The sequence below is a fragment of the Pteronotus mesoamericanus genome, unplaced genomic scaffold (assembly GCF_021234165.1).
Source record: "Pteronotus mesoamericanus isolate MK-2021 breed Mesoamerican mustached bat unplaced genomic scaffold, CSHL_Meso_final contig_347, whole genome shotgun sequence".
Lineage (NCBI taxonomy): Eukaryota > Metazoa > Chordata > Mammalia > Chiroptera > Mormoopidae > Pteronotus > Pteronotus mesoamericanus.
In genome coordinates this window covers 16,668,499-16,682,063 of record NW_026555137.1, presented here as the reverse complement: position 1 = coordinate 16,682,063, position 13,565 = coordinate 16,668,499, and the positions used below count along the sequence as shown (strand labels likewise).

The 13,565-nt window shown below is 58.4% G+C and overlaps 1 protein-coding gene across 1 annotated transcript in view; it reads right to left on the bottom strand.

Annotated features, from left to right (window-relative positions):
* GALNT2 (polypeptide N-acetylgalactosaminyltransferase 2) overlaps positions 1 to 13,565 on the bottom strand; it is a 158,555-nt gene that overhangs the window by 11,767 nt on the left and 133,223 nt on the right. Inside the window, exons 4-11 of the mRNA XM_054576727.1 lie at positions 13,121 to 13,219; positions 12,803 to 12,870; positions 12,515 to 12,580; positions 9,388 to 9,509; positions 7,302 to 7,389; positions 3,926 to 4,013; positions 2,819 to 2,922; positions 1,885 to 2,011 (exon numbers count right to left, since the gene is read on the bottom strand). Coding sequence (XP_054432702.1) covers positions 1,885 to 2,011; positions 2,819 to 2,922; positions 3,926 to 4,013; positions 7,302 to 7,389; positions 9,388 to 9,509; positions 12,515 to 12,580; positions 12,803 to 12,870; positions 13,121 to 13,219 — 762 coding nt within the window. The remainder of the gene's footprint in view (positions 1 to 1,884; positions 2,012 to 2,818; positions 2,923 to 3,925; positions 4,014 to 7,301; positions 7,390 to 9,387; positions 9,510 to 12,514; positions 12,581 to 12,802; positions 12,871 to 13,120; positions 13,220 to 13,565) is intronic.

Here is a 13,565-nt window from a genome sequence, read left to right as displayed (position 1 = left end):
AGGGGCCAGCTTCCTCTCCAAACGTCTGGCGCGCACACTCCGGGGCTGGAAAGAGCACTGCAGGTCTCCTTTCTAAAGAAGAGCGTGTTTGTAGAGAAGTGTGCAAAGCAACACCCGTGACTTTCAACAGGCGGTGTCCGGAGGCGTCCCCGTTTGCGGGGAGCCCGGAAGGCTCAGAGGAGAGCTGGCGGCATCTGTACGGGAGTCGGGAGAGGAGGCTGCGTGCCCCGGGGAGGAGGCTTGTCTGCTTTTGTGGGGTTCATTTTACGGGACCATGTATTTGTTTCTAATGAAGAACAGAACGGAAGTTCAGACGGCATTTGAAAAAGGGTGCACTTTGGAAAGGTCATTTGGCCAGAAACATTATTTGATGTATGGTTTCTATTAAGGTTTTCTAGAACTCAGATTCTTTGTGTTAAAATCTCAACTTCTGTACCATGCATGCACACTGTGCCATCTGTACTTAATGGAGGTTTCAAAACACCATGTAAGAAATGAGCCAGTCCCCCCAGCCCGCACCCCAGCGCACTCCTGCCCAGCTCGAGCTTTCCTTCTTGGGCGGGGGGTGGGGGGTGGCACCAGGTCAGCTGCGGGGCGATCAATGTCCACCCCCCCGTCTCCTGCCTCTGCCAACCTGTCAGTGCCCCCGGCGGCCCCAGGGCAGCGGGAGCCTGGCCCCCGCGGTCACAGCCCGGGCCCAGGCGCCCTCATCTCTTGCCTGGACACTGGAACAGTGCTCCGAAGCGATGCCTCTCTGACCCCGCCGAGGGGGAGGGACACGCCCACCACCTTGTCATCCTGTCACCTCCTTGCCACCCTCCACTGAGCCAGGGGGTCCTCTCTAAAGCTAAAAATGGAAGGCGGGCACTGCCTGAACCCCCCACGGGTGGCCCCACCCCTCCCCCGCATCAGAACAACACTGGACGTTCCGCCACCGGCGGGCGGGCCCGCGCTGGGCCACGTCTCCCGCCCGCCTCCTGCCCCCGGCGCTCCAGGCTCCGGTCACGCAGGCGCCCTCCTGTGCCGCAGGCTGGGTCCTGCGGGCCCTGCCCCGCACACCTCCCCTCCTCCTGCGCCTTCGCGCCCGCCCGCGGGCCACAGCTCATCTCTGCACGGCACCGCGTGTCTGAGACAACCTTGCCTGGCCGTGCAGGTGCCGCGCCGGCCACTCCCGCCTCCTCAAGGCCCGGCCAACGGGCTTCTCAGTTTTATCTTTAGCAGCCATGGAAGTCCCTGGGGAAAGAGGTGGTCCCCGTGGACTCATAATTGCTGTTCCTTCTTCAGCAAGCTCTTACATTGGCTAAAATAGCTCCATTATCTATCATGAATCATCATGTATCATGGGGTCTTTCTGGCTTGAATTTACTATGGCTTGACTTGAGTACTGTTCATATGCTGTACCTTGAATAGTAACCTGTAATAAAATAGCGTACGTTCTCATCCTTGAAATCGTTTTTTCTCAGTGTTTCTGGGTGTCCCGCTCTGTGAGCTTCCACATGTAGGTGGGTCTCTCTAACCAGGCCCAGGGGCATCAGGCACAGAACAATCCGCCACCCCCCAGCCACCTTGTGCGCCTCTCTGTCGTCACACGCTCGGCAGCCCGGCCCCGGCACCCCGGCCTGGCTCCACATGATCGTCGGGTCCTGCAGAGACTGTCCGCGAGTGAAACTGCACAGGACACAGCCTTCGGAGACCAGCGCCTCTGCCACTTGGCGTGACGTCCGCAAGCAGCACCTGCGGCACGTGCGCAGGTGGGTAGTCCCTGTCACTGCCGAGCAATGTGCTGCTGAAGGACCCGTTTCCATGTGGTTCCAGGTCGAATGCTGTCTGGGAGGCGGTCGGTCGGCAGTGCGCTCTTCCCTGCTCAGCCTCCCAACCACTTACCGGGCAAAGACGGTGCCGCTGCCCCCGGGGAAGGTGTAGGGGTGCTGCTTCCGGAACACGTGCCCCACGCGGCTGCAGGGGATGATCTCCAGGCTGCCGCCGCACTGCCACACGCGGAAGGAGATCTCTGAGGCGAGAACGGGGTGGGGTGAGCGGCAGAGTCTGGGTGCGCTGCGCGGCAGCCGACCCAGACCGGGCACAGGTGCCCTGCCCCCGGCCGGGGGAGCCCTCGCTGCTGAAGGGGCCGCCAGCTGGGGACACGCCTCTTCCCGGAACACGGTCGGGAGTGCTCCGCAGTGGAGGCAGCTCGCCGGCCCTGGCGCCCCAGGGCCCCGGGCCCAGTCAGGGAAGCCTGTGCGGCGGACATGCTCACTGGCTGGACTGCCGTGGATGTCCCAGTGCATCTGTGCATCAAACCGTCCAGACACCTTAACTGTCCCCAACGTTAAAGGGTCAGTTGTATCTCAATAAAGCTGGAGAGAGAAAAAAGGTGGGCAGAGCACACACCTCATGCACAGGGGGCATCCCCTCCTCAGCGGTGGTGCCCGGGCACCAGTGAGGGGCGTAGACAGAAGGAACTTACGCCACAACGTTAAAGAGCTTGCGTTTCGCCTCCAGAGCTTTTCTGTATTCTGGCTCCCTGCCCTCCCAGGACCGCATGTTTTACCGCCCAACCTAAGCCTCTCTTGAGAACCAAGGGGATGCTATTTATCCTGATGCGGGGCACGAATTATGTCCGACGGACGGACACTCCGATGGCTTTAAAGACACTGTCCAGCTGGCACCCTGGACAGTCAGGCGTACCACAAACTCTCGTCTGTCTCTCTTCCAAGCTTCCGTTTGTCGTTTCTGCCCCTTCTGGCGGGCAGGAAACGAGCGGCTCCCCCGGAATCGGAAACTGCCTGGTGGGTGAGGACACGAGGCTCGTACGCACCCAGGTTCTCGCCGCCCCACACGTCCATCATCATGTCGTATTTCCCCAGCTCTTCGAAGTAGGACTTATCCATCACGAACAGCCCTCCAGCAATCATGGGGGTTCTAGAGAGGCGGGGGGGAGGTCAGAGGCCAGGGTCAGCTCACCAGCACTGCCACGCCAGGTCAGGCCTACACTCCGACATTAAAAATAACCGCACGGCGTCGTCCCTTGCTGAGCCCTGGGTGCCCCTCCCTGCTTTACCACCCACTACCGTCCTCGCATGCCTCCCCCATCGGCCCTGCAAGACCCCCACAGCGCGAGGGGCTGGACTGAGTCCTACAGAGTGACCGCCAGGGCTGCCGGCACTCACTGACTAGTGGCTCTGGGCAGGTTCTCGGCCTTTCTGTGCCCTTTTTCCTTAGAGGACTCCAAAAAAACCACCCATGAAGCAGCCAGCACACTCAGGACACACTCAGTAACATCAGCTGTCTGAGCGCGGTCGCTGTCAAGGTGCGGGCCCCTCCTCTGTCTGATGGACCTGCATTGACCTCACTTCCCCGTCGGCTTGGGAAGGGTTAACAGAATTTAACAGAGCCCCCACTTCATCCCAGCAGAGACACCATGGGAACCGATTTGGTGTCAAAGTGCTGGAAATGGTCCACAGCACGCTGGGGCACAGCAGCACACTGGTGAGCAGCGTGCTGCAGACACACTCGGCACAGCAACGCTGGCCTGGCTGGTGGGTCTTAGGGTCTGCCCTGAGGAGGAGGTGCATCCCGACTCCCAGCGTGGACCCCAGGCGTGGCTTGGAGAGTCACCTCCTCTGTGGGCAAACAGGAGAGCGGACCAGGAAGGGCAACACAGCGGAGCCTCCTCCCGGGCCCCTGGGGTCGCCTGGGAGAGCCACCCTGCGCGGGAAGCGCTCTGCGTCAGAAACACGGAGACACTCAGCACTAGCAGGTCTGCCTTATGGATAAGCTTCACCTGAAGGCAGAAATCCGCAGATACCCCCTTGAGTTGAGACGGGGGATATGGAGGTGGGGTGGGGACAGAGAGGGAAAAACCATGTTAGGTCCCCAGGGCGGGGCCAGAGCCTGGGGGCTCACTTGCGATCCTGGCACTTACTTTATGGGGGCGACTGGGTTCCCCTGCCGGGCTCTCCTCTGCTCAGGCGTCATGTAATCCCACTTGAACACCAGGTTCCAGTCGAAACCTGCCAACCACAGAAGAGAAACACGGGTGCTGACAGCACCGGCCGTTGGCTCCAGCGCCTGCCGGCTCCCTCGCAGCTCAAAACACTGGGTATTGGGGTAAGACCCACTGAAAACTAAAACCACGCAAAAGACACAACAAAACACACAACGATACAGCGGGGAGAGTGGCCCGGGAGGAAAGCAGCGAGAAGGGTGCATTTAAATTTTCCGTCCTCAAGAAGCTCACACGGAACAGACCACGTGAGCCAGGCGTGTCTCCAAGCAAAACGCCTAAGAATAAACGTGAAGTGCGCAGAGGAGCAGGCTGCGCGGGACACCATGGCGTGCCCCAGGGCTGTGGGGACCAGAGAAGAGGGGGGTAAACAGTGCTGCGGCCCCCAACGCAGCCCCCGGGGCCGGGGGCGATGACAGTTCCCTGGGCCTGCAGACTGACTTCTTCAATGTGTTTCTCTTTAAAGAAAAAAAACCACGTATGTTCCCACAGTGTGAACATACATCACTGTATTAGTTTCGGGTGCACAACAGTGCTTAACGGTGTGTGGCGTCTCCAGTGTCTCTCGATGGCACGTGAACCCCATTCAAGGCAACAGCGATCTGGGCTGAGATGGCAGGGGGAGAACTTCAAGATGAAAAGGGGCCAAGAGATGCAGCGAAGTGGGCAGGTGAGCTCCAATTCCTGGTCTGTCTGGCGCCTGTCCTGGCTCACTTTCAGCGCCCACAGGCTGTGCCTGGACGTGGTTTCTGGAATTTGCAGGCCCCGGGCTGCCTGCTGCCAGCTCTCACCCTCACCCAGAAGGGACCTCTCACTGAGCCGCCCAGCGCCAGCGCCCCCACCTGCGGCCGCTCTCCGGGGGCAGGAGAGCGGGTCAGGGCCCCCCCTGCGGCCACTGCCCACATGGGCAGTGCTGGATCCGGCTCATCAACTGCATGTACGAGGGTCTGGCGGCCCGCCCCCCCGCCAGGTACCCCAGGATACCCCATCCTTCAGCTCCGTGCCTAGCCCCTCTGCCGCTGGGCTCACGGGGCAGGACTTGGGCAATGCCGCAGTTCCAATTTCTCGTCTGTGCACCCGATTGCCGGGTTTGTCTGCCCCGGGGGCCCTGGCGGCTGCAGACTGAGCAGCGCAGGGCGGGAGGCGGGGCCTCGGGGTCTCCTGGGCCAGCCCAGCCTACTTTATGGCTCAATCAGAGGAACGGAACCCAAAAGGGCCCCAGCTGTCACTGCAGAGCAGAGCAAGCGGGGGTGGGGGCGGGGTCAGCAGCAGGGCCGCTGACGCAGGCCCCAGGGGGACTTCCTGAAAATGCTGCTGCCCTGAGACCGACAGCCTGCCTCAGACACCCCAGTGTCAGCCAGAAACAACCAGCGCCCTGGCTGTGTTACTCACAGAGGGCGCCGCGGCCTCCGCTGACTGGTCCACAGAACATCACCTGCTTTTTTTGAATGTTCATTATAATTTTATTAATTTGGTCCAAAGAGATGGGCTATGTTAGATTTCAAGACTCTCCTCGAAGTGTCATCCTTGATTCCCCCAACCCCCCCAAAGGCGTTTCCTACAATGCTCTTAGAGCGAAGCCGGCCCTGTTCTTTGGATCCAGCAGGAGACCTGCGCCCCACACCAGGGCACCCTGCCGCCCTCACACTTGCGGCGACACAGGCGGCGCTTGGGAGGCAGGGAGCCCATCAATCCAGCTCTGGCAAAGGCTTGGGGAGCAAGACACTCCGAGCGTTAAGGTGTCTCGATGGCTAGGAATCTGTCCTTTCTACAGCCCCACCCCTTCTCAACTGAACTTTTGTTTCTCAACATAAATACAGTCCTCCCAGAAGAAATGGCCACTTGCTAGTGCGCTGATGGAGAAGGGGCCACATTCCTGACCTCATGCTGGACACGCTCGGCCCTTCACTCCCCCAGTGGCAGCATGGTCGTCACCCTACTTCTCAGATGGGGTACAGAGGGCGCAGGTGACATGACCCAAGGGGGCGAGGGCCCCAAAGGCCCAGCTCCCACTAAGTGGTCCCAGCACTGTTTTCTGAGGGTGCGCCCAGTTTCCTAGTTCCACTGCTTTCTTTTCTGATGCTAGGCTGTCTGTGTGTCTGTCTAGAATAACCCATCTTCTAATGTGCTCAGCGTGAGGCGGTAGGAAAAGAAGCCCCCTCACATTATGTAAAGGAATTCTTGTCCGGCGGGGTGGCTGGACAAGAATGCCCCCACCGCGGGCGGAAAAGCTCCACCGCGAATAAGCCACACACAGAGGCAAGGCTGCAGCGGCTCTTCCAGCCGCTCAGAGCAGCCTGTGCTGACCCCTGGCTCCCGGCCGAGGTCAGAGAGGCGAGGCCACCGACCAGCCGGGGTTCAGCGCACGGACCCCGTGTTACTGGGCTGCGGCAGAGTGTGGAGGACCCACGGACCCTCTCAGGGGGCCTGTGACGTCACTACTACGTTTACATTTACACTGAGGCCTTAGGTGCCTCTTTCCAGCTCCTTCTTTCAAATGGGCGTGATGGAACTTTCTAGAAGCTGCAGGACATGTGCTGCCAGCACTCGGAGGACAACAGGCCTTGGACTCACATCAGCCTGTGTTTTGCCAGTGTGTCGACTTTGCTTTGTAATACAGCAAATGCCGACAGCAGAGCTCAGGCCACCAGAAGTTCTCTGGGGCCTTTGACAGTTTTAAGGAAGATAAGCGGCACATGCGACGGCCGTTCTGGGGCCCCGTGGAGGGAGGGTGCGGGGCCGGGAGGACGCAGGTCCCCGGAAGGGCGGCAGGACCTGGCGGTGCGGGTGGGGAGAAGGGGCAGAAAACCAGCAGGACTCGGTGACTGGTGAGCTGGGGCCGGGGCGACCAGGTGTCCCCTGAGTGACCAGGAAGGTGGGTTTGCCGCCAGGACACACAGGCTGCTGGAGGGGCTGGCAGGAGGGAGGAGGCTCCAGCACCCCCGCGCCAGCTGCTCAAACCTGAGCCCATGGGCCCATCCCACGCTGCCCGCCGGCTCTGAGGTCTCCCCAGCGGGGTGGGGGGCGGGGGGTGACGACTGAATCCTCTCTGATGAAAAATGACCCCAGACTGCACTGAGCCAGATGTGTCACTACGGTGACAGAAATTCCAAGAGCTACGAGAACAGGAAACCCGAGACGCCCTGGAAGGAAGCAAGGCAGCTTCTTGCGCAGGACGGGGCTGTGCTTGCTGAGCACAGGCACCCAAGAGGACAGGCGCCGTGGCGTGAAAGCGGCCGTCCCCGCCACCCGTGATGCTGCGGGGCAAGGCGCGGGGACCTCGAGCGGCACCTACCGCCTTTTAAGTCGGCGGACGCCCCCACGTACTGGAAGTTGTCCATGTTGATGACGTCAATGATGGGCGACACGACCCGCGTCCGGTCCTGCAGCAGGAAGGAGGGAAGGCCAGAGTGGGCATCAGTCGCTGGGAGCGCCCAGTCCCTAAGGGAGGTGCCGGAGAGGCAGATGCCGCGACACCCGGCTGCCCCCGCGCCCACGGCCATCCCGTGGGTGGCCCCTTCTGTACTGCAGGGCAGAGGGGGCTGGTACGTGGAGGGACCAGCCCCCTGAGACGAGCTGCGGGGGGCACGAGGCAGCCAGGCCTCTGTGTACTCGGCTGATGGCCTGCATGGCAACAGTGTGTCCCCGGGGCCCTTTTCTGTTTTCCAAACATCAAAACTTCAACCCCAGGGTTGCCTTCATTTAAGCTCAGCTGCACTTGACCATGGGCCATTTATGAGCTGCAGTAAACCTCAGGAATGGACTCAGGGCTGAGGTGCCCCACAGCAAAGTTCTATTTCTCGGGGCATATATTTCTAGGAGCACGTAAGTGGTGTGTGGAGGGCAGAGTACCAACATCACTACGGCACCAGGTAGACTGAAGTGACCAGGAGTCTACGTTCTCAGTCTGGCTTATCTGTGATTCTGCCAAACAAAACAACCCCCCCACCCCCAACCCTGAGGTGCGTCTTTGTGCCACCCTGCCATTGTTCTGGTAAAAGGCTCTGTGAACACGAGGTCTTGTCACTTCCCTAAATCTAGCTGTCTGGTGCCCTGTGCCAATAGGTAACGAAAGAGTTGGTGCTTCCCTGAGCCAGTCACGGGACCCCGTGTTAGCCAGAGAGACTTCAGGAAACATTAGTAACAGAATCAGCAGCACTCGGAACATAATACATCAGAGAAACACACTAAGAGAATATTACAAAGCTCCCACATCGCTCAGGTGCAAATTTACTGGGAAAATCCAATAATCCGCCTGGTGCACAGAGAGCAGAGAGGAATGAAACCCCCGATGCCTGGCTCAGCCTGGACCAGGGTGCGGGAGTGAAAGAGCATCGTTTGCTCTACCACTAAGTCCACCTCACTTCTTTTTGTTTCCTAATAGGGTTGGAACTACTGAGAACGAGTATCCCAACCCTTCCTATCCTTCCTTTAGGGACAGGTCCCTGAAACAACTCTGACAGTGGCCTTGGCACACTCCAGTGTTGTGGGTGTGGCCTCGGCTTTCCCGGCACAGCCTGGCGCAGTGAGAAGTCAGCAGTGGGAGCCAGGGCAGGCTCTGCTCTCAGCGAGGTGTGTGCGTGTTGCGAGGTGCCTCGGTCAATCAAGTACTTGGTGAAACCCATGTGCAATCCTGGCTTCGCCTCCAGGATGACTTTGGCTAAGTTATTCAAGTGCCCTGAACCCCAGGCTCCTTATCTGTCAAATGGGAGCGATACCTAGATTAAATGTAATGTATAGAGCATCCAGCACATAGTCAGTACTCAATTAGAGGTAGTGACTATGATGATCGTAATGCCACCAGCTTGTGCTTATTCATTATTTGGTGACTTGCTGCCCGTCAACTCTCCTCGCTGCCGTAAAAAAGAATGAGCTGTCCATTTTATCATTAAGTTTGCTTTTTCACTCCAAAAGAGAGCTTTCTCAGCAGGGAGGAGAGGAAGTCAATAGACACGCAGGAGGCAAGGGAAATGCCGGACGGAGGGCCCAGCATTAACACTGGTGACGACGTCTGCGGGTGCACAGGGTGACCCCCGGCAGCTCCCTCAAGGGGCCAGCACCTGCCCTCCGGGGCGCCCCCAGCCCGCCTCCCTCGGCCACCAGCAACAGCAGCCCTCGCATGGCACTGGCTGGAAGCCAGGTGGGGGTCCCAACCGCTCTGCCCCCTTGACTCCGAGACCTGGCTGCAAAGCTGCAAGGAAGGAAGATCCTCCGAAGAAAAGGGTCTCTCACCCGTCGGATTCACCGCCCTCTGCCGGTCCCTGCCGCCTCCTTGCCAAGTGAGGTGCCCCCCCTGAGAGGCCCCACGGAGGCCCGATGTCCCAGAGGCACTCTCCCCCTCTCTGGCACCGAGGAAGACCGCAGCCCGAGCCTGACCTCACCTCGGCCACCCTCTCCAGCAGCGGCTCCAGCCAGCGCTCGTTGCACTCACAGTGGCTGTCCAGGAACGTCAGGACCCGGGCCTGGGCCGCGTCAGCGCCCCGGACCCGCGAGCGCATCAGGCCTGCGGGAGGGAGTTCGAAAGCACGTCAGGGGAGAGCAGAGAGGGCGTCTGAGAACAAGGCAAGAGCTGCACACCCAGCGCGTGCGTCGCACCCTCCCCCGCGCTCACGGCTCTGAGGTCTCTTCCTGGGCAGAGAGTTACCTGCAAACTGTGGGCAGAGGATCAACGCCACCCTGTAGATACCGAGAAGACAACCCACTCAGGAAAGCTGCCTTCTGAGAAACGCCTTTTCATCACTGAAGTCCCCTTTATCAGGCGGCTGCAACGTGGACCTTTCACAGCCACGCTCCTCTGTCAGAGCGACAGAGATCCTAAGGAGCTGGGCTGGAGGTGGTGTCACCTCTTCCTGGGTTGATGGGGCCAGTTTCAATGGGGGTAACTTAGCCACGTTGCAAAGAAATCACAGAGCCCTGTGTTTCAGCTGCTACACAAAACTAGTTACACTATCAAATTACACAATGTATATATTTGTGATCCATTAGTAATAAACATTTTTAGGTCACACAGTGCCTTATAAACAGCACATTTATCCACACATGATGTGGTCATAAATGGCTTTACTATGTGTGCTGGGCTCCCCATAGGAAAGTGACGTGAGTATTCACAGCTGGTGAGGACCCATGTTTTAGGGTCCTTTACACACAGTGGTCACAGTGGGTTTTCCACGCTGTTTGCAGAGCTGTGCCAGAGCAGGGAAAAATGACAGAAGATTCCTCTTTCTGGGGTGGGGGGTGGGGGAAATGGGGGAAGGGCGTCAAAAGGTACAGACTTCCACTCGCGAGTTCTGGGATGTAACGGACAGCGTGGTGACTATAGTTAACCACACTGTGCTTGGAAGTTGCTAGAGGAGACCTCAAAAGTTCTCAGAAGAAAAAACAGCTGTAACTATGAGGTGCTGGATGTGAACGAAACTTGCTGCGGTGATCGGTGTACCATATGCATGGGTATCACAGTATGCACGTGTATCGAATCATTATACTATATACCTTGAGCGGATACAATGTTACAGGTCAATTATGTCTCCATAAAACTGGAAAAAGTAAATTAATGCAAAAGTGGGCAGGACAGTAGGAACAGAGAAAGAAAGCCCGTGAGACCAACAGAGACTTGGGCTGGGAGTAAGGTTGTCGCCTGGCTGCTGTCACTGGGCAGCTATGCGGCCTTCAGGAAGCTGCCTGACCTCTTGCGGCTTCACTATTTCCAGCTGGGAAATGGGAGGGAAGGGTGAGGCCCTCCGCTTTCAGACCCCATCAGAATCGTCCGGGTAGCTCTTAAAACGCAGACGCCCAGGCCCCGCCCGTACAAACCCAGACCTTTTTGTCTAACTGTGGGCAGGGCCAGGCGTGGCCACCTGTGACGCTCTCCAGGGTTTCTAACGAGCTGCCAGCGGGAACCACAGGCGCAAGAAGCCCCCGGCCCTGAAGGCTGCTCTTGGCCACTGTGACAGTTCATGCAACCGACTGTCCCTGTCGTCTCGGAGCTCTGCTGTCGGCCCTTGTGTGGGTGTTGAAACAGATGGGATCTACACACACACATGCATATGGACACGCACACACACGTGTGCCCACAGACGCGCAGATGCTGTGTGCGCATCACCCCGCCTGGCCAGCGCGCCCCTCGCCTGCGCCACACAGGCGCACGGGCACCTGGCTCCGCACCGCAGCCATCCCCGCCCCCGCCCCACACGACGCACGGGGTGGGGGCGCCCAGATGTTTACCCTAACGCACAGCATGTAGAGAGTTCACATTTAGAAACACTTTTTTTTTCTTGATTTGTAAGTGGTTTAAAGGCATTAGTAAGCCTAGCAAGTGATCTGTCGGTAGTAAAATGCCAACATGAAAAATATCTTTCTGTCCTCCACCTCTTTTGTTTTCTCCCTGCGCCAGCAGATACTTTGGGTTTAAATCCAAAAGTTATTACTTAGCTTGTTTAGGGACAAATGCAAATACAAAATGCAAGATTTTGGTTTGATCTCGAGACCTGGGAGGACTGTGAGCCTGGGAGGCAGGTGGGAGTCCAGCAGACAGAGCCGTCTCGGGGGCAAGGCCGGTCCCTTGGTTCTACAGCTGGAACATCTGGACGGATGATCTGACAGGCGGTTCAAACGCGGTGCTGATGACGCAGGCCTCGTGGGCCAACGCACGTTATTGGCGGATTAGGTTCTTGCTAAGAGAAGCCGCCTGCTTTCGGTCCAGCTGGACGGCACAGGGAGCCAGAAGAGCGAGCACGCCCTGATCAAAGAGCGCAGCCGCCTCTCCGGGCCCGGCTGTCGGCCGCGAACAGCAAACACGGCCCGCACTTAAGGCTCGGCAACAGCCCCGTGCAGAGCGACGTCTCAGGCTCTGGGGGAGCCACGGGCTCTCCAATGTCAGCGATGCAATGGCTGCTGACACACACACTGCGATTTCAGCTTCCTTTCCAGACACTTCAAAGTAACCCTTTCCCCGCTGGAGACGGTCTTGCAAGTGCCAGTGAAGCACACTCGGTGAGCCCAGCTGCAGCAAAGATGAGGCTGACGGCGGATTTTGAGGCTGGCAATTGCGAAACCCAATCAGCACGTAACTGCGCACCTTTCTTGGACGGCGCCCCTTCGGCGGGCTCTCAAAACTTGACTCTCGGTTCCTTTATCAGATGCCTGGAGCATGGAGTCACTAAATTTCCCATTGCTAAATCTTTGTTGTTTCTTTTAAACTCTAGTAGTACTCAAGGGACTGACAAAACATCCTAGGCTGTAAGAGGAGGAGAGAAGCCAATTTTCTAAACACATAAATAGAAATGTCATTTGAACCCTTGCCCTAGTACACAAACCATTTCAATTAGTTAAGCTCTGAATGTCTTTGCCGTGTTTGCTGGGAGAGGATCCAAAGCGGCTCTGGTGGCGGGAGACTGACAAAGAGGCTGCCCGGGTCATTGTTCCCCCAACTGAAGCCTTTCTTTAAGTTATTACTGGGCTCCGGAAAAGCCGGAGTCCGACGCTCTGGTGCTGAATGAAGAAGAGCCTTACCTTCTCGCCGGTCGTTTCTGAGAACCCGCACCTTTTCAATTTTTCCCAAGAGGGCCCCGTCCTCAGCTGGGAAAAGAAAAGAAACAGAGCCCCTGAACCTCAAGTTCATAAAGGGCTTTGCGCTCAAGCACGGATCCTTGACATCTCTGTGGGGGTCCCCCAGAGGCACCTCTTCTTTCTGCAGCCCCGATTCGGGCCTTTCAGAGGCCCGTCGTCAGCAGCCGCACACTCCGGGAAGGCCGGCGCCCGGGGGAGGGCCAGCGCGGGGGGACGGGGCTTGGTACTTACGGTCGTTGCTGTAGTCGTCCACCAGGATGATTTCTTTTATGAGGTGGGGCGGGCTTTTCTTAAGCACACTGAGAAGAGACAGAGAGACCGAGGCTGCAGGCCCGTTAGGGGTATCACTTCCGGTGGGGACTCTCCCGTCTTGGCCCCAGTGTTTGGCTTCGGGAGCCTCGCTCTGCACACTCAGGGGACCTGCCTGCCCCCCTAGCCAGCCTCGACCTGACTGTGCTGGGGACACAGCCCGCGTGCCCTGTCCCTGCGAGGAAATGCCCCCCTGGGGGCTGCAACAGGTGGACAAGGGGCGGCACTTCCCGGCCTCACCTGACCACTGTCCTCAGCAAGGCCGACCTGGCTTCGTTGTGGAACGTGATCACCACGCTGGTGGCCGGCAGGTCCACCCGCCACTGCTTCCGCTGACACCTGAGAAAGAGAGAGTTCGTCCTCTGAGCGGGGCGCCCAGACCAGCCACCGAGCACGGGCAGGTGGACCGGCCAGGGCGGACACTCCAAGATGAGCCTGCGGTCTGCGGGAGACTCTGGCCCCTTCTGAGATAGAGTGACAGCGAGACATGAGGACAACAGAAAAAACCCACCCGGAGTTAACGTTTTAAAAGATCAAAGATTTCGGCACAAAGTAACATATTGAGAACATCCTTCTAACATGTTGAAGAAAAAGGTGTTTTGAAACGGGGAGATCCCATTTTCTGTCATGTGCTGACACGTGCTCCTCACGTGTCGGGGTGGTTACGAGCCCCTGAGGCCTCTGC